Below are 24,275 nucleotides of genomic sequence, written 5' to 3'. Positions count from 1 at the left end.
CAAAAGTGTCTTAGTCACTGCTGTGTCCGTGCTCAGAAAAGCGCCCTTGGGAAGCAGGCCCCTGGTGAGTGTTTGTTGAATTTGGGGACAAAGGAAGAATGGAGAGCCTAGAGACAGGACTGAGCTTCTGTTAAGAGACACATGCATTTCTCCACTGCCCAGCCCCTGCTGTAAGAACCCCCTTCAAGTCACCCCCCAGGACCGCAGTGACTAGCCCTGGCTGACCGCTGCTCGGTGTCTCTTCCAGGTCTGCGCTCTTCCAGGCTCGGCGAGGCTGTGCTATGACTGCAGTACCCTCAGGGAGCCAGGACTGCCCCTCGCAGCTGCACCAGGTTCCCACGGCGCCCTGCCTGGCCCTGGCCCCGAGTCGCCATGGGCAGTGTCAGTAGCCTCATCTCGGGCCATGGCTTCCACAGCAAGCACTGCCGGGCCTCGCAGTACAAGCTGCGCAAATCCTCCCACCTCAAGAAACTCAACCGGTACTCGGACGGGCTGCTCAGATTCGGCTTCTCCCAGGACTCGGGTCATGGCAAGTCCAGCTCCAAAATGGGAAAGAGTGAAGACTTTTTCTACATCAAAGTCAGTCAGAAGGCCCGGGGCTCCCACCACCCTGATTATACTGCACTGTCCAGTGGAGACTTAGGGGGCCAAGCTGGGGTGGACTTTGGCCCGTCTACCCCACCCAAGCTCATGCCCTTTTCCAATCAGCTAGAAATGGTAAGTGGGGGTCTCTGGAATGGCAGGGGAGAGCAAAATGGGTGGAGAGCACAGGGCAGGGAGGGATGGCAGTGGTGACCGAAACATTTAGATCTTCGAAAGGCCAGAGCAGCTTGGTGAGGGTGGAAATTCCCAGCCGCACTGCAGAGATCAAAGGTTAGGCAACGGAAGCGAGATGTTGGTCAGTCTTGGGTGAGCCCTTGAGCGAAGGGGAAATGAAAGGCTTTCTGAGCTCCCCCGGGATGTGCTGGATTGTCAAGGCAGGACCAACAGCAGCATTTTCAAGTGCGTGGGAAGGAGGGGGAGCTCTGGTGTCATCTGGAAGAGCAGATGGGGAGTCCGCTTGGAGAGCTGACAGCTTCTCTTGCTAGCAGACTCCTCATTTGCTGCATGGTGGCGTGGTGGCTCCTCTCAAGCCGGGCCAGCCGCCGACTGGCTGGATGAGGGCAATGAGTTTCTTGCCATCATCTTTAGCAGAAATGAGGGCAAAAGAGTCCTTCATACTCAGAAATCCAGTCCTCATGCCAGATCAAGCTCTCATGGGGCCAACCAGTGGATGCCAAAAACCATGTTCCTATTTCATCCCCAGGCCCCACACTGGCTTTGATACACTAGGAAGTGGCCCCATATGTCTGCACAGAGCCTTAAGCTTTTTAGACTAAAGGGATTATAAATTGCATAGTACTCTACCAATGAAAATGACAATTTTAAGGAAAGGGTTATGTCAAGTGTCCCTCCCAACCCTTTGAGGAGATCACCGGGGAGTCTACTGGAAGGGGCAGTGGAGGTGAGCAACGGGTTGACTTCTACGGGGACTCCATGCTCACCCAGCCTAACGCTCCTGTCCACGCCACACAGAGACAGAGCCAGAGCTGTCCATCTCAGGAGGCTGGGACAAGCTGGTGGCAGGTGGCAGTTCATAGGGGATTGTTAAGGACATCCTCCAGGCACAGAGCTGCTTCTCCTCAAGAGATTCAGCACATTGGCTGCTTCAGAGCACCATGCGAGGTCGTCTAGGATTATGGCCAAGAAGGGTGCCACGTGGCTGGGTGGGGAGGGAGACACAGGTCATATGGTTCTTTTCCTCCCTAGGCCTCCGAGAAGGGTGCCGTGCGGCCTACAGCCTTCAAGCCGGTGCTGCCTCGATCAGGAGCAGTCCTGCATGCCTCCCCCGAGAGTACCAGCCACCAGCTGCACCCCGCCGCTCCAGACAAGCCCAAGGAGCAGGAGCTGAAGCCCGGCCTGTGCTCTGGGGCTCTTTCTGATTCCGGCCGCAACTCCATGTCCAGCCTGCCCACACACAGCACCAGCAGCAGCTACCAGCTGGACCCTCTGGTCACAGCTGTGGGTCCCGCCAGCCGTTTCGGGGGCTCGGCCCACAACATCACCCAGGGCATCCTCCTCCAGGACAGCAACATGATGAGCCTGAAGGCGCTGTCCTTCTCGGATGGGGGCAGCAAGCTGGCCCACCCAGGCAAGGCAGACAGGGGCTCCTCGTGCGTGCGCTCGCCCATCTCCACGGACGAGTGCACCATCCAGGAGCTGGAGCACAAGCTGCTGGAGAGGGAGGGCGAGCTGCAGAAGCTGCGGCGCAGCTTTGAGGAGAAGGAGCTGGCCTCCAGCCAGGCCTATGAGGAGCGGCAGTGGCGCTACCAGGAGGAGCTGGAGGGCCCCGAGCAGAAGTGCAGCAGCAAGCTGAAGGCGGCCTCGCAGAAGAGCCAGCGCACACAGCAGGTGCTGCACCTGCAGGTGCTCCAGCTCCAGCAAGAGAAGCGGCAGCTCCGGCAGGAGCTTGAGAGCCTCATGAAGGAGCAGGACCTGCTGGAGACCAAGCTGCGGTCCTACGAGAAGGAGAAGACCAGCTTCGCCCCCGCGCTAGAAGAGACCCAGTGGGAGGTGAGACTGGGGGTGCTCCATGTTTGGTGCCCGGGCCCCTCCCCTCCTCCAGGTTCTGGCCAGTGGTGTGTAGACACAAGCTGCCCAGCACACTGCACTAAAGGGCTGGCTTCATGATCCAAATGAGGGGCTTCCTGGTAACCATACCAGGGATGCAGTTAGTCCATGCTTCTCACTTTCTCCCTGTCTGCTAGGTATGCTCTTCCACCGGTCCCAGCACCGGTGGAAGAGTGTACCTAGTAGAATTGAATTTATTGACCAAGTCACTGACCAAGAGGCTGAACCATAAGAAGCAAGGCCTAGCTGAACCATAAGAAGCAAGGGCCAGCTTGCTTCATCTGCTCACAGCAGGCTCAATAGAAGCACAGCCATACCTGAGTTCATGCTGGTCCAAGAGCCAGGAGAGAGAGAGGATATATTACTTTTGAGGGAAGGGCCTCCACCCACTGGTGAGAGTGACCCCATTTGTGGCAGGTCGCAGTGGCAGAATGGATCACTCCCCCTAGAAGTGTCAGTGGGGATTCTATCAAGCGTCTGAGATGGAAACAGGACAGGAAGAAAAGGGCTCACGTGCGCACATGCACACACTCAGGCACACTTGGAAGTGAAGGCTCTGCACCTGGCCACTGGAGAACCAGCTTGACCCCCACATCCTGCTGCCTGAGGGCAGCTGTTCTCACTGGGAGGCCCCTGGAGGTGGTGCTGGGACCGGTGGGAGAGTGTACCTAGCAGCTCTGTGGTTCACCCCAGGCAGACTCCACCCTGGAAAGGGACTGAACGCCATTGTGTCTGGTTGGACCAGCACCACCACCCTACAGCACAACCATCTGCTTGCACTGGAGCTCTCTGTACTTGTCCTGGAAGTTAGAAGGACAGTGTTACCAGAAGTAGAGGAAAAGGGCCCTTTCTATGGAAGAGATGGATGGAGAACTGGACAGGTGGGAAGGGAGTCGCTTCCTGTTTGCCAGGTTTCCCAGGGTGGAAAGGATGTGGGCACAGCAGAACCTGCCCTAGCCACTGTTTCTCAGCCTGGGCTTGGGGACACCTCAGAGATATAAGCTATATAAGCCAGTGCTGGCATTAGGCATCCATCCTTGTTTGTCCCATCCAGAGCTAAGCTGGACATTGCTGTGAGCCTCAATCAGGCTATATAGCGAAACAATAAGTTAAGTTCAATTAAGCATTTATAATAGCATAGACATATTCAAACATATTTATAATAATAATGTATAGAGTGTTTATTAAGTGTCAGGCCCTAGGTTCTCTCACTACTCCTTACCCTATGGAGGAGTTACTGTTACTAATCCTCCATTTACAGTTAAGGAGAATGAGGCACAGAGAGGTTATGATGGCGAATAGCTAGTTAGATGGCTTGCCCACGGCCACCACATAATAAGTATCAGAGCCAGGACTTGATGCTGACAGCTTGGCCCCAGAGTTCACATTTTTCATCGCTGCACCATATTGCCACTATGCTAATGGTCACTCAGGTCATAAGTGGTCAAGTCAGGATCCCAAGCTGGCCCATGCCTCCACCATGCCTCTGTGCTGCTCCCTCCATAAACAAACACAGGCTTGGCCCTGAAAGGTATTCTCGGTCCCGGTCAGTGCTTCCAACGTGGTTCATGACAACAAAGGGGTTTCTACCATGAGAGGAAAAGTGGGAAATATCAAAGTGGCTTCCAGAATCCCTCCTGTTAGAGGCCCAGGCGCTGGCTTCATTCTACCAGCTTTCCCAGGGCAGCGGGAAGTACACTGTGACACACAACCAGACTGGCCTTGGTCTTCTTCTGAGCCACTCAAGACCCTGAATGGCCCAGACCCAGAAACACACCTATCTGCTTTAGCACCTTTGGTTTTGTTTGCAGGTCTTTGCCAACTTTGTTGGGGAACAGGAATAGAAATGGTGGAGGCCCGGAGGCAGGGAGGTCACAGTCGCCATCATTTGGTAGATAGGAATCAGGCCCTGCCTCTGAGCCAGGCACAGTGCTCGTCACGGGACGAATGTGTGGATGTGGTCTTCACCCCAGTAGGGAGGACAGGAGCTGGGTGTGTGCAGGGGTGAGGTCAGAGTGTATGGGCATAAACACAGCGATGGAGACGTAGCAGACATGGAAATCAGTGCCACTGATGTTAAATGTGGATGCTGGAGATGCTGGCAGTAGGCAGATTAAACCACTGACCATCGATGGACACATGGCCATAGGTATCGACTGAGATTTCTACTCTGAATTAGGGTGAGGGAGTCATGTGGACAGACCGAGCCAGACTGCAGAATGAAATGAGCTTCAGGGAGGGGCTTGGCCCTCATGGGTCACTCAGACCAGCATGCCTGGGAACCCTCTGGAGGCCCCGTGTCAGGACAGCTTCATTCTGTGAGGCAGGGAAGAGGTAGCCTGCCCTGGGCGATGCCCTCTCACCTCCTGGCACTCTCTCTTCTCTCCCTCCCCGCCCCCGGCAGGTGTGCCAGAAGTCAGGGGAGATCTCTCTCCTGAAGCAGCAGCTGAAGGAGTCCCAGATGGAGGTCAACGCCAAGGCCAGTGAGATCCTCAGTCTGAAGGCGCAGCTGAAGGACACGCGGGGCAAGCTGGAGGGCATGGAGATGAAGACGCAGGATTTGGAGAGCGCTCTGCGCACCAAGGGCCTGGAGCTGGAGGTCTGCGAGAACGAGCTGCAGCGCAAGAAGAACGAGTCCGAGCTCCTGCGGGAGAAGGTGAACCTGCTGGAGCAGGAGCTGCTGGAGCTGCGGGCCCAGGCCGCCCTGCAGCGGGACTGCGTGTCCCGGGGGCCCGGGCTGGGAGCCGGGCCAGCGCCCACCTTCTCTGAGGACATCCCCGCCCTGCAGCGGGAGTTGGAGAGGCTGCGGGCCGAGCTGAAGGAGGAGCGGCAAGGCCACGACCAGATGTCCTCGGGCTTCCAGCACGAGCGACTGGTTTGGAAGGAGGAGAAAGAGAAGGTGATCCAGTACCAGAAGCAGCTACAGCAGAGCTACCTGGCCATGTACCAGCGGAACCAGCGCCTGGAGAAGGCCCTGCAGCAGCTAGCCCACAGGGACGGTGCGGGGGAGCCTTTGGAGATTGACCTGGAAGGGGCTGACATCCCCTACGAGGACATCATCGCCACCGAGATCTGAGGGGCCTCCTGGGAGAGGGAGAGCTGGGACCTGGCATTGGAGGCAGGGGTGCAGAGCCTGTCCAGGAGGGCTCCCCTCTCCTGCTTCCCTGCTCAGTAACTGGGCCTCTCTGAGAGAAGCCTGCCCTGACGCAGACCTGGGATCCTGAAGGGGAGAGAAGTGGAGGGGAGAGGAGGGACTGCCACATAGCCTCTCTTCCCTTTTCCCGTGGTCCAGTGCTCACCATTCTGCAGCCCACCAGACCTCTAGCTCTCCCAAGAGATGGGCCCAGGGGTCTCCATCATTTGCTTAAGGTCTCCCTAAACCTTGGCCTTTATTCAAATATTTAGAGATACCCTCCCCCGGGGATGGTGGCAGCTGTGGTGAAGGCCAGTGACCTCTCTTCCCACATTCTCCCTCCCCTGGATACACTGGGATGCCTTGGAAATAGAAAGAAGCCATTGGTGATCAGAATCCTTGTCATAACCTGAGCTCTTCCTCTGGCCAAGGGGGTGCAGGGGTTGGAGTGGGGTGTGGAGAACCTGGCTTCGCTACATCAGCACTGGCCTGATCCCAGCAAGCCACAGAAGGGAGGGAGAGCTGGGTAGCCCAGGAGAGTCTACTCAGCAAGGACCACAGGGGGCAGAGGGAGAAGCTCAAGGCCAGACCCTGCAGGTCCTGATAACTGGAGGTGAGCAGCTCTGGGCAGCTGGTGGCCTTTAATCTCAGTGACCACTTTTCTTAAAGCCATAGATACTGAGGACCTGGGGAGGTGCTAGGAAGGGAAGATTGAAGGCACCATGACACGGGATGAGTGTGGCTTTCCATTTGAACAAAGGAGAGCCTCCAGATGGTTCCTGGTGGGGTCTGGAGGCAGGGCTTCCCCGCCTGGTTGAAGTTGGCCAGTGACCACTTTGAACTTGTTTTCTCCCCCAAGAATCAAGCCTTTGCTGGATCCAAAATAACGTCTATCCGCTGAGGTGGTTCAGGATGACCTGGGCGGCAGCATACCTTTTCCCTTCACATCGCCAGTGCCAAGTTCAGACAAGAGTCCTTCCTGGTCAGGAGGGGTGGCCGGAGCCCCAGGCAGGGAGAGTGAGAGGCGCAGACACAGCCTTATGAAGGTCCCCAGGGCCACTGGCTGGCCTCCCTCCACCCTGAGCCCCACAGAGCCCTGTCTGTGGAGAAGCCAGAGGCTGCAGCTGCCGGGAGCTGGGCCAGTGCTGGGGAGGCTGCTTTCCTTCCGAAGGGGTGCAGAGCTGGGGGAGGACAGCAAAGGTAGGGTGTCTCAGTTGCTTGTTTCAGAATTTTTTTTTTTTTTTCTTTCTTGTGTTTTCAGAAGCAAGCCAGATCTAGCAGGCAGTCGGGCTGTTCCATGTGCTATTTTTGACTCTAGCCACAGCTGCTGTTCTTAGGACAGCCAGCCCTTGCCGGGTTCCTGTGCCTCATGCCTGCCTGCTGGGAGGGCTCACGGAGGCAAGGGGGATGGGGGATGAGAATGGCTGGGTCATAGCAGCTCCACACCTACCCCACCCGCCTCCCTGACCTCTGACCTTTGGCTACAGCCCTCCCCTACCCCCCACCCCATGGGAGTGGAGCTGCTCTTCCTGCCCCTGACACTCCAGGACCCATCACGTTCCTTCCCTGAGTCTGGGGTGAGGGGAGGGCCACCTTCCCTGCGGTTGGCTCTGCCTTTCCATCCCCAGGGCTCAGCTATGCCTGAGCATTTCTGGAATTTGAAGCCATGGCTCTTAGTCATAAACCAGATTTAAACCTGGAGTCCACAGGCCAAGAGCCCCTCCCTGCCTGGAGGGCACTACCGCCACTGGGCATAGTGCAGACCCCCAATCAAAGAGGTCCCATTGCCTGTGCCATGGCCCTTCCTCCCTCCATTTCCACCAGCCCGTGCCTTGCGTTCTTCCTCCCCGTGAGACTGCCCCCCAGGACAGAGACAGGGGCTGCTGCCCCCTCCCCAGGCTGGAGGCACCCCTCCCAAAGAGCAGTCCTTCACCTGAGAAGTGGTGGGTGCTAACTGGGGGAGGTGGGTGCTAACCATGGCGTGACAGTGCCCTGCACCCCACATCCCTGCCCTCAGCCAACTCATGGATCCCTCCCTGAGCTGCCACGAGCCCAAGGCCCCAGTATGGCCCACAGTAGCACCAGGGTGCATCAGGGTCCTGTAACATAGCAACCTCACCACCCTGTGGCTTTCTTCCCCTCCCTTTGGAAAAACGTCCTTACTCCTCCTGGACCATGCCAGACCCAGCCTCTCCAGAAAGAGGCTGTGAACAGCAGAGGCTGAGCAGGGACTGGGGAGGTCCGACTGCGTGGGCCTCAGAGCAGGCAGCCTGGCCCCGGCCAGCGTGAGCTCTTCACTGCCCTTCCCTCTTCGCTGCCCTTCCCTCTGAGCACTCCTGCTGGCATGAGAGCTCACTCAGACCCACCCACTTGCTCCCCAAAGAATATCTGGCACGAAATGTTCCAGCTGTCTGCAGAAAGCAGCATCCAGCACCACCTCTCCAAGGAGGGGATTCTGCCCCTGGGACTTGGGATGACCAGACTCTCACCAGTGCCCACTGCACATGTCTCCTCTGGCCACCAATAGTTCAGATGACTCCTGCTGGGCACACTCTGCCCACTGTGGGCACTAATCTCTGTGGGGGCTGGGGGCCATCTCTCCCTGAGAAGCAACCGCTGAGCCTCAGCCCCTGCCCTGGTCTTGTCCTCACCTAGCCGAGGCTGCCCAGAGGTAAGCCAGGCTGGGCTGCTGGAGCAGCAGCTTCAGGAGGGTCATTCCCTGTGGGCCCCGAGTTCTCCTGAGCCAGAGCCGTTCACCCTGTGCAGGGGGGTGCTCCCCTTGCCTGCAGCATGGAGGGTCCATGCTGCGTCTGCAGGCAGAGCCGGAACCCCCAGCCAAGGCTGCCTTTGGATGGACTAGCATTTGGAAGAATATGTACAGTTATTTTTCTCTTGGTTGTTTCTTGTTTGGTTTGCTTTGCTTTTGACAGCTTTGTTTTATTTTTGATGCCCCTTTCGGCTATGTAAACTATTTCTGTTTTTATTTATGAATAAAGAATGCCATTTCTCATGCCCTCCCTAGCCCGTTTTATCTACTCAAGCCACCCTCCTTCCCCTTACATGCCGCCCAACAAGCCCCTCTCCATCCGAAGGGCAAGGAACAATAGGGAAGCAGGCCTGGAAAGGGACAGGCCTGGAAATGACTCTTTCAGCTATAGGAGGGGCAGCAAACGGGGAGCAAAGGCTTTCCCACCCCATCTCCTCTGGAGCACTGTCCAAGACGCAAGCCTTCCCTGAGCCCCCAAACCTGCTTATTATTTTAGGGGGGGAGAAGAACAAAAGGGAAAGAGAGAGAGACTGCTGCTTCCCCAGAACAAGCAGCTGGGGCCTCAGCATGGCCACGCCGGGCGCAGGCACAGGAACCCTCGCGGGGCCACAGACTGTGCCGCCGAGCTTGCAGGGGGAGGCGCAGCCGCGTTCCCCAGGCAGCCTCCGCAGCAGGTGCCTCCCGAGTGAGGCGAGGAAAGTCACGCTGCCTCCAAATCGCTCCGCAACAGTGCGTCGCAGGTGGAGCATCGGGCCTCACCTTCCAAACCCTCGCGCGAGCCTGTGTTCACTCAACAAATACTGAGCTCCGCCTCGATGGCAAGCTCTGTCCTCGATGCCGGAGATACAGAGGCGAACGGGACAGCCGAGGCCCTTTGTCCTTACAGACCCTACGCTGTGGAAGCCACAGAGCAGCTGCTCCTCCACCCCGGTGAGCGGTGAGCGCTGTGGGGGAGGCGCACAGGGCACAGGGCGCACTGTCTGGAAGGTTCAGGGAGGGGGCAGATTGCTCCAGGGAAAGGAAGGCTGGAGAACCAAAATGTCTCCTCCTTTCAACGTTCTGGGAGACTGCTAGTCACTGTCCTTCCCTAACTTGGACCTCCCCCTGCCCCCCCCCAAGTTCTCTCTCTAGGAAACCTCCCCTTCCCTGGGGCCTCAGCAGACAGCTCTTTAACAGGCGGCCACTCCCAGCTGTCCTCTGACGCCAGCATCTCACTACAACCCCTGTGGCCCTGAGCAGCCCGAAGCCTCACCTTCCTCTCCCACTAAAACACCTGCACCCACCACTTCCAGTGAAGACCGCCGACAGGCCTGACGCATGCAGCATCGCGCTCCCGCGGCGCAAGAGAAAAACAAGGCTGTGTGAAATGGCATAATCCCTGTATGGACGCCTCAGTTCAAACAGCACCTTTCCGTATAACTTGAGTGAGAAATGTTCAATTGATTTATTTATCTACACATATTTTTACATGTCTGTTTCTTTGCCTCCGCAGACATTTATCCAGCGCACTGTATAATCAGAACTGTTCCCCAGCCTGGCTGTATTCCACCAATCTCGGCTTGCAGTGGGAGCGTCCTTGGCCCTGTGCTTTTCTTTGATCCTGTCTCTCTAATCAGACCCTAGATCCTGTAGTGTTCACTCCGCAAAGCCCTTGCCTCCTTCCTCTTTCCTTCCCTCACCCACTGGCTCAGCTGTGGTCGTTAGGGTCACAGAAGGCCCAAGACATCTTAGACATCTTCTACTTCGACCCACCTCACTTTGACAGATGTGCTAAAGAGAGACTAGAAAGGACTTCCTCAAGGTCACACAGCTAGTGAATGACAGACCCAGTCACCTTGACGGCCCTGCTAACCCTGCTGGTTCCTTTGCCACATTCTGGTCCATTAACTGCACTGGCACACAAGTCGGGTTTATCCCCCGTGCTGCTCCCACCAGGCCCTCCTTTGCTCAGACCCTTCAGGAATCCCACTGACCACAGAATAAAGTTCAATGCCCTCAGCTGGCTTCAAGCCTCTCCACTTTACGGTTCCAACACCTACCTCGCCAACCTGAATCTACCTGCAGATCAAAGTATATTCACTGAAACATCCCATCTACCATCAATATAAGCTCAATAAACACCAAGATGTTCCCCCGGTCCGGTCATGCTCTGCCCCCATCCTGTTCCACCTGAGACCGCAGGTGCCTGGATGGGAGGCAGCATGGCAGGGGGTCAAGTGCCCAATCTGAGGACTCAGAGCTGGCTGCCCTCACCCCCAGGCTCCACCCTGCTGCACTGTGTGACCTTAGATAAGTTACTTAACCCTGTGCTTCAGAGGGTTGTTTTGACAATTAAATGAGATGATGCTAATAAAAATAAGCTAGAGTTGCTATTATTACTATCATAATTTGTTAACCACAATTAGTATTGTTTGTTAATATAACGTTACTGCCTTGATCTGTGATGAACTACAGTGGTGCCCCAGCAAAGCTTCAGCCCTTGGGGAACAGCTGACTCTATTCTGGTCAGCTGTCTCCCCCCACCCTTCTCCCCACCCCTGCTCTCAACTCCAGAAGGCTGGCTTGAGGGGAAAGCCCACCGGGGAGAGGGCGCAGCTGGGGGAAGAAAGGAACAAAGAGGAATTTGCAAGGGGGTGTCCTGGAACAGGCCTGGGCCAGCCTGTGGCACCAACCCCCCCCCCCCCAAAGGGAGCAGTTAGCATCCGGCTTCCCACCCCAAGTGCAGCCTCTCCTTTCTCACGGCCCCTCCCCCACTCAGCCTTGCCTCACAGCACCAGCCTGAGCTCACACACACTCATGTGTACACAGGCGCACACACACGTGCACACACACGCACACACACACACACAGGCACAGATTTCCCCCTACATTGTCCCTCCTGCTCCCCACCCCCACTGCCTTAATTAGGGCTTATTGAGCAGTAAGTAGCTCAAGAGGCATTTATGATCAGTGACAGGTGAGGCAAATGAAATATTCCTTACACCAGAAGTACAGGATGATTTGCCAGCCGTGACCCATCACCAGTGGCACCTTCTTGGGCTGCAGGGTCCAGCAAGGCCCTCCCTGTGTGTACAGCCTGTGGGTTCAAAGCCAAGGCTCCCTTTGCTAGATTGGTTTTTCCAGGCAGGAAGACAAGCGCGCAGCAGAGCAGGCCAGGTGGGCGGGGGCGCTGCCCAGGACCACAGAAAGGTAGTTAGCGTGCACTGGCTGGGCTGATGACTTCCCAAATCTGCACTTGCATCTAATCTGCACACGGAAAGATGCTGCGGCTCAGGGAGCCTAGGCCCCCAGGGTACAAGGCCTGGTTGTGACCATAGCACAGACACCAGGCTGCCTCTCCTTTCACCCTTACTACAGTCCAGATCCACTGTTCCTGACAGGCCACAAAAAGGTGGTCTGAGCCCCTCTTGCCCACCTACCGACTGATGAAGGGAGGCCGACCATCCCCTCAGCACATCCCTTCCCATCTCAGAGTCCTGAAATTCCACCTTAGAAATGCATGTCTTTGGGCTAAACTTTCAGAAGTATGAATATTCCAGGAGAGGTGGCCCCCGAATAAGTGAATGGAATTCCGAAGCATTTCCCAAACTAGAGACAAATGGGGCCCTGGGAGATCGCTGGGCTCCAGCAGGGAAGCTGGGTGTGGACACAGTAAGGGAGCAGGAGTGAGTAGCCGAAGATCAGCTGGTCCAAAATCACCTTGTGTTCCCCCCACCGCCACTGGCCGTCAGAGTGGCCTAAGCTCTCCAGGGTCACCCATCCTCCAGCCCCTGAAAATGCCAGTTCAGTCTGAGCCTGGTCTACTCTGGCCCCAGCTTTGGCCACTATCAGACTGGAGGGAGAGGACCACCCACTCAGGCCTCAGGACCATCCATCCAAGCCCATTCTGTATAGACAGAGAGCCCAGTGAACCAGGCCTGCCAGGGAAAGAAGTAAGGAGGTGGCTGAGCACCTTTGCCCACCCTCCAGCCCCACCAGCCCCACCAGCCTCCTGCCCAGCTTCCTGCAGGGCCCCTGTGAAAGCAAATGCTTTCCAGGGAAGTTCTGGCTCCGTCTCCCATCTGGCTGGGCCTCAAAGGCTATACTTAGAAAGCGGGAGGGGCCACAACGAGGCCCATTGGCAGCTCGAAGCCAGAGCTGGCATCACAGAAAGCATAGCCACGGGAAAACCAAAGGAGCCCCAGCCCAAAGCCGGCTTCCCAGTCGGTTACCAGCTCCCTCCTGCTTCCTGAGCCTGAGAAAAGCAACTGTTCTCAGGCTCAGTTTCACACTGCCATCTTGAAATATCTTAGTTTAGTAGGGTATTTTCCTATTTACGATTCCCAAAGGGCACAGTTATATAGAAAAGATAAAAGCCTATCAAGATACTTTATTCTTCTTACACACACACACACACACACACACACACACACACACACAGGGTAAACCTGCAAAAAAGACAATGCTCCTTTTCTCTAGATTCCGGATATTTTTAAATTGATGTTGAAATTTAGGGCTTGCAAGGTGTGTGAGTGTGTGTGTGGGGGGGGGGTGGATGTGGTGGGTGTGGGTGTGGTGTGTGTGTGTATACATGGGTGCGGGTGGGGAGGGGCTGCAGGGCACTACATTTCTTCCATTTTATCCCTACCCCTCACCAGGAAACAGGTCAACCTCCAGAAAGTGCCTGTGACATTGATGAGGTTCCCCAGGAGGCTGGCTCTAGGACAGATGCATGCAGCCTCCTCGGGGGGATCTGTCCTACATCCCAGCCACTGCCCGTGGTCCCCCGGGAATAGTTGTAGCTGTGGGCTCAGGAGCTCTTGGAGCTGAGGACGAGTCTCAGGGAATCTCAGCTGAGAGCTGCAGCTACTACACTCCCAGCTAGGGAATGGGTCTCCTCCTGGAGGGGTCCCCCCCCACAGCCTCTTTCTCTTCCCCCCACTCCTCTCTGTACCCTCATTGTTGCCTGCCCCCACCTCTCAACCCTGCACCACACACCAAAGCCATATGGATGGGGCCCTTCATCCTATCTCTCGCCACCCCACCTCCAAGTCCTCACGGATATCACCAAGACCAAACCAAGAGTCCTGGGTAAAGCCGAAGGACAACGGACATGCACACTGCCCCTCTTCCTGCCCCCAAAGACAACGGTGCAGGCACTCAGCATCCTCACTGCCAAGAACCAAACTTGTTAGGAACTTCGGCAAGTTACAGAGAACAGAAGGAACATTTGTTGAATATCTCCAACATGCTGTGTGACAGGCACTTTTAAGGACTTCTCGGGTGGTCCCAGCAAATCTCCCTGGTGAGACTTTAGGCTTGTGCAGGGCAGCTGGGGCACCAGAACTGGGCTGGCAAGGAAAGGGGCCTCGGGGCGTGCTGTGCAGTGCGGTTCTGAGTCGCCCAAGAGCCAGCCCAGCAGTTCAGCTGTCAGTAACCTCTGCGCAGCAGCCCCAGGAGCCAGCCCAGCACGTCCTTGGCCACAGTGGGTGCTCCGTCCTTGGCAGAGGGCTCTGAATGGCCGTTAGACTTCCCACAGGCTTCACTGCCAGTTCCCCTAAGTGTCCTTGAGCAAACCCCTCAACCTCTGAGGTCCCCTTCCCTAATCCACACGTCCTGACGATCCAGAGGGTCCGTGGTGAAGACTCTCCCCCTCTGGCTGCTGGCGAGGCCATCTCAGGCTATAAGTGACAGAGGAAGTGGCCATTTCCAGGCGATTGTGTTCCACACAGAGGAGAGAGAACAGGCTGGACACTAATGGCTGCACGCTGGGGAGGTGGCCTGAGAGGGCTGAGGGCTCCCCATTCAACCGCCTAAGGAGGCAAGAGATCATTAAGCTGCTTCAGCCTCCCAGGCAGGAGGCTGGGAGGAGACTAGCATGGGGACGGGTCCCCTGCTTCCTGTCCCAGGAAGGGCAGGCACGGTAACTGGCCCTCCCTTCTCTCAGAGGCACCGGGATGCTGTCCCACATCCTCAGGGACAGCACGTTGGTTCTGTGGCTCCAGGTCTACGTCCCACGGGAGTCAGTCTACATCCCACAGGAGTCACAGCACTAGTCACAGCACAAGATTCTCACCTGGTGGTCTTTCCCCCTCACCATGCTCCAATCTGTCCCCTGAGGCACCAGGACAGGCAAGGAGTGCCACCAGCCAGTGTCTGACAGTGAAGGCCAGAGGAAACTGACAGGCTGCTCTGTTGGGACTGGGTGCCTGGCTTCTGGGTGGGACATAGCCCACCCTTGGATCCCAGCAACCTTCTGACCCATGAGGTTGCCCGCCACCGGGGCGTGGGGGGATGGCACAGTGCACAGCAGTACAGCAAAGAGCCTCACCAACGGGGCCAGCGGCGGGGACAGAGCTGCCCCAGAGCCTGTGCTTTGAGCCTGGCTGGGCCTTGGTCCCGCTGCCTTCCAGGAGGGCTGCTGGCTGCCTGGAAGGAGCTGAAACACCTCTTCCCTCGGTTTCCTCCAGACGGTGAGCTCTGGAGGGTGCTCATTTCTTTCAGATCCCCACCCAGTGCCCAGCACAGGAGGCACCCACATTCAATCAGCATGCCCTGAGCAGAGGGGGAGGAGTGGGGGAGAGGGGGAGCCCCAGCTGCGCTCAGGACCGGCTTTGTGGCCTCGGAGACAGACGTGAGTAATTAGAAGATGGACTGTGCAAACAGCACGAGGAGCCAGGCGGGGCCGGGGGAGGGTGCTCTAGTCCCATTTCATTAGGCGGTTTAGGGCCCTGGTCATGCCTTAATTACATGGGGTGGGGGTGGAAGACACTGAGGCTGGTCTCCCCTCCCCCAGCCACCGCAGACCGCCTGCTGTCAGAGCCAGGTCCTGCTGAAACTGCCCGGGAGGGTGGCGGAGGGGCAGAGGCCCCCACCACCACTTTTAGCTTCCTGCCCCGGGGGGGCCGGGGAGCTCTCAGCCTGTCTCCTCTTTAATTAAACTGGGGTAACACCACCTACCTTCCAGGGGTCTGTTCGTGTCCCAGGGCTGCCTAAGCAGTACCACAGCCCAGGAGGCCTGAAGCAACAGAATTGGATTGCCTCACGTTCTGAGGCCGGGAGCCAGAAACCAAGGTGCGGGCAGGGCAGGGCAGGGCAGGGCGCAGCTCCCTCTGGAGGCTCCAGGGGACACTGGTCCTTCGGTTTCTCCCAGCTCCGGGTGGCCTCAGGCGAACCCCGGCAGCAGGAGCCTTCCACCCTCCCCTCGGCTTCCCCCGGCTGCTTTCGAGCCTGTGTCTTCACACGGCCTCACTCTCCCCATGTGTGTCTCCTTTTTGTAAAGACACCAGTCATGTTGGATTAGGGGCCACCTCATCTTAACTAATTACAGCTGCAAGGATCCCATTTCCAAATAAGGATCTGTTCTGAGGTCCTGGAGGTTTGGACGTCAACACAGCTCAGCCCATCACGGGGGTTGGGAGGCCTGAGCCCGAAAGGCCACCGTTCGGGGTCCCTGTGCGGGCGCCGCCTGAAGCAGGCCCTGGGGAGCGGAGCAGGGGCCTGGGCGTGTCTGCAGGCGGGCGGGTTAACCCCTCGGCTTGTTTAAAGCCGCCCTCCGGTGAAGAAGGGGGTGGGCCCGGGTGGGTAACTCACTCGAGGCAACTTGATTTTCTTCAGAATAGCCCCAGGTCCCAAGAGTGTGAAACTGGGGCCCGACCCCTTTGAAGTGCAAATGCAGGCCCCCCTGAAGCCCCCCCTGGAATAATCTGGCCTGGCATCTGCCACCGCGCCCGGAAGTGCGCCCGCCAGCTGCTCCCGCTCTCGGCCACCGGCTGCAGTCAGGTGGCTGGAGGACCAGGCCCCAGGCAGCCCCAGGCCCCGCAATCACCACTTAGCAGGAGGAGTATTAAGGGGCTGAGTGTGCGACGTGCTGGCGGCAGCTGGGCCTGCCTCCCCATTTGCTGGGATACCTGCTGTCCCCGCCAGACTGGGGGGGAGGCGGGGGGCACAGTGGCCCTTTGTTTAACAGGCAGCCCTGCGGGGCATCGGGCTCGGTCACAGAAGTCACAGAGGGGTAATGATAAGATTCCTACAAGTGGCTATAAGAATCAGCGAGTGAACTTGGTGATGAGGCGGTACAGAGGTCCTCTGCCGCAGAAGGGGTCCCTGCTGGCTGCTCCATGACATTATTTGGCTTCTCCTCAAACCCAGGGCCAGAGCCAGCACCCAGACAAGCGGTGTTCTGCTTCAAAACCCACCGGGGCTCAGATAGAGCGGCTGCTGCTGGTATTCAACCTCTGGTCAAGTTAATTACCTCGAGCCTCAGTCTTCTCACCTGTGAAATAGGAACCATAATGCCTACTCATCAGTCACTGGGAGCAGCTGGAGCGAGTGAAGGGAAAGCACCCACCTTTAACTGGCCGCCCCTCCCCCCACGGTGGGCTAAGTGAGGGGAGAGGGAAACGGTAGTGTTGGCCTCAGGTCATCTTGGTGCTAAATGGAGGCCTTTGGGAGGAACGTTTGTCCCTTTCTCCCTCTACCCTTATCCCATGGAACTGCTCCTTCTCAGCCCTGCTCACTTTGCCACTTTGTGGGGTCACTTGCCTGTTTCAGGGCCCCATTTAGGATCAGTCTGGGCTGAGGTTAACAGGCCCTGGTCCTCAAACAGCTCCCAGGCTGAGGGTAGACAGGCATCACCTGAGATGCAAGGCCCACCAACACAATGGATAGTCAGTGGCCCAGCCAGGAGCCGAGGCAGCTGGGCTTAGGTTCTAAGGACCCCCTCTTCGGCATGCGCAGCTGTCGCCTGGGAGTGAGGCCAAGGCTGCCTTCCCCTTTCCCAGAGCCCCTCTTTAGGGGAGGGCACCCTCTCTTAGAGGGGACAGGGCGGTGCCACCAAGACTCTGGAGCCTGCAGGATAAAGGAGCTGACACCAGCCTGTGCCTTCCTGGGCCCCTCAGGGATCTTAGTCCTGACCCACAGCAGACTGGAGAGAGGGCATTGGAATTGGGTCTGTATGAGTGTTGTGTGGCTGCGGTAACAAAGAACCACTGACTGTGTGTCTTAAACAAAGGAAATGTGTTGTTTCACAATTCTGGAGGTCCAGAAACTGAGATGTCAAAGTCCTGCCCCAAATCAAGGTGTGGACAGGGTTGGTTCCTTCGGAGGGGTATGGGGGAGAATCTGCCCCAGGCCCCTCCTAGCATCCGGTGCTTTGCTGCTCATCTTTGTCCCTCCTCGGCCTGTAGCTGCACAACTCCAGTCTCCAAGTGTTGCTCTCCCTGTGTCGCCGCCATCTTCACACGGCAGTATTTTTTTAAGGGACACCAGTCATATTGGATTAGAGCCCTACTCCAGTATAATCTCATCTAATCTAATTATATCTGTAACAACCCTATTTCCAAATAAGGTCACATTCTGAGGTATGGGAGGCTAGGACTTCAGTATTGGAATTTGGGGGTACATTATCCGTCCCATAACAGGACTTGGGGGTAGAATAAGATTTTGAGCAGAAAAGGAGCAGCCCCTTGTATGATACCAAAGCCAAGATGAGAGAGCTGGAGGTGTAACACACTGAGGAAAAGGCAAAGAATCAAGTGTGCCTGGGCCCCAGGACCTCGAGGTGGGAAGGAGGCCGCTGTCTCAGAACAATCACTGTGGCACACCTGTCTGTCTGCCACCTGGGAGACATGAAAGGCCAGCCTCAGCCCTGGCTTTTTCACGGTAATTGGGAATCTGCCTGTGAGTGATCTAAGGGGGAGAGAGAGAGCTCACCACGGGGAAGGGCTCTGCCTCTAGGGGAAACCACCCAGGTAAAGCCCTGGCTGGGTTTTTGATCCTGCTACTGTTAACCTCCATTCCTCCACTTCCTCATCTGTCGAACAGGTAACTAGTTGTGCCTGTATCATAGTGTTGTTTCAATAATTAAATCAAGTGATTCTGTATTTCAGTCTCAGCCTGGAATGTAGTAAATATGTACATTCCGGCCATTGGTACACAGCCCTGGGGGTGCATGTCCTGAAGAGAACACAGAGGCATCTTTGGGTATAAACGAGTTGGGACTACAGTGAGACCCTGGGGTGGAAAAGGGCCGGAAGGGGAAAGGAGCCCCTTGCCGACTCCCACTCGGGGCTTCTAACAGGACTTCAGAAGGAGGGCACACAAGGACTGGAGTGCCTCCCTGCCCCTAAGAACACCCCCTTTTCCCATGCAGTCCACTGACACCTTGTGGTGAGTAGTGGAAACGCAGCGAGAATCGCTAGGGCTTTAGAGTCAATCCTTTCTGTGCCCGAAACAACTCCCTAGTGTCGCAGCTGCGGAGGCCTGCCTGACGCGACCCTTCCCTACCCACAGCCCACAGCTCATAAAAGCAGCCCTGGGTGAACCTGCGTCCCCAGGGCTGCGGCTTGGGTAACCACGGCCAGTCTTGCCTGAGAAGATGAATCTGTGAATTGAGGAGAAGGGGGCAAGAAGGGAACAGAGAACAGTTTGAGAAGATCACATCTGACCCTTTCTTGAAAACCAGGAAACAACTGGTATTCCCTGAGGACGCCATGATGTGAGCCACCCATCTAGGAATTAAGATCCAGGCCCTCTTTTCAACTGCATGGATGGTGCTTGAGGGCACAAGTGAAATCAGTTATACAGGGAAAGACAAATGCTGTATGGCCTGACTTATATGTGGAATCTAAAAATACTAACCTGGCCAGTGTGGCTCAGTGGTTGAGTATCAACCCATGAACCTGGAGGTCACGGTTCTATTTCCAGTCAGGGCATGGTCCTGGATTTCCAGCTTGACTCCCCAGTAGGGGGCATGTAGGAGGCAGCCGATCAATGATTCTCTCTCATCATTGATGTTTCTATCTCTCCCTCTCCCTTTCTCTCTCTGAAATCAATAAAAACATTTTTTTTTTAAATAAAAATTCTGAACTCACAAAAATAGAGATCAGATTGATGGTTGCCAGAGGCAGGGGCTGGGGGTGAGAGAATTGGATTAAGGGGGGGTCATAAGGTATAAACTTCCATTTATAAGATAATTAAGTCCCGAGGATGTAATGTTCAACATGGTGACTATAGTTAACAATACTGTGTTGTATATTTGAAAGTTACTAAGAGAGTAGATCTTAAAAGTTCTCATCACAAGGAAAAAAATCAAAACTGTGAGGTGATGAATGCTAACTAATCCCACCGTGGCAATCATTTTGTAATATAAACATATATCAAATCATTATGTTGTACACCTTAAACTTATACAATGTTATATGTCAATTATATCTCAATAAAACTAGGGGCAGACAAAAGCCCCTAGTTGCCTCAGCAAGGTGGTAAGAAAGAAGCCCCACCATATCCCTAAAAGGGACACTGAGCACAAGCATGCACACTGGCCCAGGCCAATCCGGGGTCCTGGAATTTAGAAATCACATGGGCTCCCTATTTTCCGGCCTCACTGGGGACCCTGAAATAAAAAAACCTATCTTTGCAAAGTGTAGACCCTGGATTTCCAAAACAAACACAAACGGCTAAAAGGCTGGGAATCTTGTGGTAACTTGGTTTCCATTAACATAATGTACATTTTAATGCATTAAATTAGCAAGGCCTCTTCCCCCTTCTGGTATTAGAAGTTAGGATGGTGGTTTCCTTGGGGAGGGGGTGGAAAGAGTCGGGCACTGGAAGAGGGCATGATGGGAACTTCTGAGGGGCTGACAATGTCCTGTCTGATGAGTAGGATCTGGTTCCACAGGCCTGTTCGCTTTGTGAAAATCCATCAGCTATACTAATTACTATATTAATGATCTGTGTGATTTTCTGTATGTTACCGTAATGGAAAGTTTTTCTTAAAATTAAGGTTTTGTTTTTAATTTTATTTTTTTAATAAGAAAGAACACCCAGTACTAATGAGGACACCCATACACTGATGGTGGGACCACAAGTGCCATGAGTACTTTTTAAAAGCACGTTGCCACTGTAAGTCAAGAGCTTTGGTAGTGTCGCATTCTCTGTCTACACTTTTGGAAATCTCTTTAGTAAGTATCTCAGAATACAGAAAAGTATTTACATATCAACAATATATATATTCACAGCACAAATGAAAAGTTGAAAATAGCCTGTTAAACAATAGAGGAAATATGGTATATTTATAAAGTATTGTAGAGTCACTAAATTGTTTGAATGCTTAATAAGTGCAGCTTCCCATGCAATTAAGTAAAAAGCAGGATGCAAAATTTATGTATCTTTAGTTTCAACTGTATCTAAGCACTTAGTCTCATAATAAATAAAGGTCTAGTGTTTAAAAAAAAAAGGGGGGGGCATTAAGTATATCTTTAAATAAGAATTCTACAAGTTACTCATCGCCCAAGCAAACCAAATTCTTTGGCATTGAGAAACCCACCCTCACATACTGCTGGTGGGGATAAAAATGATGCGGCTGCTTTGCGAGCTCTGTGGTTCCTCAAAAGGTTTAACAGAGAGTTACCCTATGTCCCAGCAATTCCACTGCTAGGCATAAACTCAGGAGGAGTGAAGCATACGTCACATAAGAACCTGTACATGGATGCTCACAGAGGCATTATCCATAATGGCACAGCGACAAAGGACCATATATAGTGATTCCATTTATATGAAATGTCCAGAACAGGCAAACCCATAGGGACAGATAGGCTACTGGCTTCCTAGGACTGAGAGGGTTGGGGGGAAATGAGAAGTGACTTCTAGTGGGTACAGGATTTTTTTGGGGGGAGGGAATATCAAAATGTTATAAAACTGATTGTAGTGCTGATTGCACAACTCTGCAACTATACCAAAAACACTGAATGGCGCACTTTAAATTGGTGACTTGTATGGTATGTGAATCGTATCACAACAAAGCTGCTATTGAAAATAAAACCCACACGGTAGTAGCCATGCTCCCACATGACCTGTACTGCTCCAGGGCACAGCCGGGGCTTCAGGTCCTGACCTGTCAAAGCAGACTCTCCTGTAAACTGTGGCATGCACGCTGAACCTGTGATGAAATTTCTGCAGGCCAGCCCTTATTGGCTTAAAACACCTTTCACACGCATGCTTTTGTATCTTTCAGAATCCTTGGCAAACACACAGGTAACTGCCTGGTCTTTTCACAGGTTGTCAAAGCACTTAGGGGTATATTTCCTGGGCTGAGTCTCTGGCTGGTCCAGAAATGAGCACGTTTCAGCCTTTACCCTGCACCTCCCTTCCAGTGGGGGTGAGGGGTGGGCTTCTAGCTTGGCTCACACTTCAGCCTGGTCTCCTCACGCTTCCTTAGGGCTCAGCCTCCCCACTCTAGTCCTGAGATCTCATGATGAGGGAGGAAGCACAGAAAGAAGCATGGAGAATGGATCCCTCCACCCTCCGAGCCTTTGATCCAAGCAGATGAAGTAGGTAAGAGTAGTGGACTGATGCATAGGAAGGGGCTTTGAAGTTCTTCTAGGGGACCATGTTTCCCCTCATTGCAGTTTAAGTAATCCAAACAAAAGTACTTTATTTTGAAATTACTTTTATTATATGAGCTGTGTTGTTTTAACTATGACACCATACAGATTGAACCGCATAGCTCATTGTTTCCTAAGTGTATGTATTGAGAGTTTACAGCTTATACATCTGTCTTCTTGACATGATTCCCATTAACTTGTATACCTGGTCTGTGGGAGAAAGAAGCCATAATTGCTTTGGGCTTTTGCTTAACAAGATGGGTGGACAAAGCCATGACTGTTAAGGGATTCTATATAACAAAATGTTAAGTTTCCTGAGTAGCAGGATGATGGGATTCTTATTTCTTTGTACTTACCTGCACTTTCTGAGTCTTATTGGAACAATGAGTATTATTAAGTAAACCATTGGTGAAACTTCCCCAGTGCTAGGTTACACATGAGTACTACTGAATAAGAGGTCCTGGGGAAAAGTACAACAGAACCAGAGAACAGAATGTCTCAGCTCGGAGCATACTGAGGTTTCCAGTAACCGAAGCTGGAATCAGAGTCCCGCCTTCCATGGAAGTTGATTCTGAAGACCATGTTCAAGGTTTTCATGACCTCAGTTCCAGTTACCCATTTGGAAGAACAGAAGTATAAAGACCCCTGTTCCAGAAGGATAGATCTGAGTCCTAATCCTACTCACATATTGAAGAGGTGAATAATTTCATCAACGGATGGTTGAGGGAACTAAAAATATTTAGACTGAAGTCTTAGAAAAAATGGCAACTATCTTCAAAGCAGTGGATAGTTATCACATGGAAGAGCCCTGGGAAACAGGCCACAGACAGCACTATGTGAAGTTACAGAGGCAAGTTATACCTTGATTTAGGAAGAACATTCCAGCCATCAGAGAGGTCCGTCCCTGCAGTGGACTGCCTCCTGAGGAAGCTCCACTATCACCAGAAGCTGGGTAGCACTGTATCAAATATTAAAGGGCCCTCAGTCATCAGGAGAGAGTTGGACCGGATCATCTGTTTGATCCTTCTAACCCAGAGCTCCTGATTCCACGGGGCTCTTTGCACCAGTTTTGGCTTGTTTTCGTTTATTTTTATTAGAGCATGTTCCCCAAATTAGTGTGTAGCTCAAAAACACCAAACAACAACAAAACCCCCGCCACCGTTTGATTCAGTGAACTGCCCCTGGAAATTGCCTGTCTCCATTACTGGAGCTGTGTTCTGCCGCACATGCCGGCTCAGGAGCTGCTGCCCTCTTGTGGAGAAGCCAAACACAACTGCTTAGAGAGCAAGCAAGATGCATTTGGAGATTATTGTCTATGCACGACCCGATCTTTCCTTCTCCCAACCTCTTCACTTTTTGCAGTGACCCCTGAAGCTCTTGACCCTATGTCATCAGGGCCTCTTGTTTACATTCACAAAACAACTGTCCCTTAAAATACTGTACTTTTAGCCACAATATAAAGCCCTGGTTTCCACGGAGTGGTTGGAATTTGCACCTGCCTATTTCAAGTTACGGAGTGAACTTGGATGTTAACACAATGCTATGGAAGAGCACTAGATCAGGTTTAAAGGCCTAGGTTCTAGCTCATGTTCTGCCATTCCTTCACTGTGAACAAGTCACAAATTTATTACATTTATTAAAAACTCTGCCCTGCTGTCGTGGCTCAGTGGTTGAGGGTCGACCCATGAACGGGGTTGCTGGCTCGATCCCCAGTAGGGCGTGCAGGAGGCAGCCAATCAATGACTCTCATCGATGTTTGTGTTTCTCTTTCTCTCTCTCCCCCTTCCTCTCTGAAATCAATAAAAACATATTTAAATAATAATAAAATAAAATAAGCTCTGGAGTTTGGAGACGAGATCCTCTAGAGTAAGTGGTCTGTCCTACGCGTACTACTTGCAGCTGCTCTTCACAGCAAATGGCTGTGTTCTATTCTCGTCTAGGGACCCTCAAAGGAGACTGGCCAACCCCAGATCTTGTTTATCTGTGCCTTTCACCTCAGGGACTGCCACTGGCAGAAGTCTTTCTTTTCTCTTAAAAAGGAACTGTGTTGGACTGATCAGAGAGGAACCAACAATTCCTAGGTTGCTCAGGTGCCTGAAAACATTGGCCAAGTTTTCCAGACAGGTTTTGCCATTCTTGCTGAGAATACAAAGCCCTGTGACTGATTAGTCACTGGAAGTGATCTGTCATTGTTTCTCAACGTCAGTCACCAGCTCACTGTTGCCACAGCAGGGTTTCATATGGGGAGGGCAGCTGAGGACACCATAGAGTTAGAGTGCTAGGTAGGTAGGTGTTCAAACACCAAACTGGAAAATGGTTTGGAATAAAATCACAGTTGGTA

General features: G+C 53.8%; 1 protein-coding gene across 1 annotated transcript in view; it reads left to right on the top strand.

Moving 5' to 3' along the window:
- LZTS1 (leucine zipper tumor suppressor 1) overlaps window positions 1-8,824 on the top strand; it is a 44,980-nt gene extending 36,156 nt beyond the window's left edge. Inside the window, exons 2-4 of the mRNA XM_016210883.2 lie at window positions 248-717; window positions 1,810-2,613; window positions 5,075-8,824. Coding sequence (XP_016066369.2) covers window positions 373-717; window positions 1,810-2,613; window positions 5,075-5,746 — 1,821 coding nt within the window. The 5' untranslated portion in view covers window positions 248-372 and the 3' untranslated portion in view covers window positions 5,747-8,824. The remainder of the gene's footprint in view (window positions 1-247; window positions 718-1,809; window positions 2,614-5,074) is intronic.
- The last annotated feature ends 15,451 nt before the right edge of the window (window positions 8,825-24,275 follow it).

This window comes from Miniopterus natalensis, chromosome 4, assembly GCF_054644295.1.
Source record: "Miniopterus natalensis isolate mMinNat1 chromosome 4, mMinNat1.hap1, whole genome shotgun sequence".
Taxonomy (NCBI): Eukaryota; Metazoa; Chordata; class Mammalia; order Chiroptera; family Miniopteridae; genus Miniopterus; species Miniopterus natalensis.
Note: the sequence above shows the minus strand (reverse complement) of the source record. Positions and strands in the feature narration are given on the sequence as shown.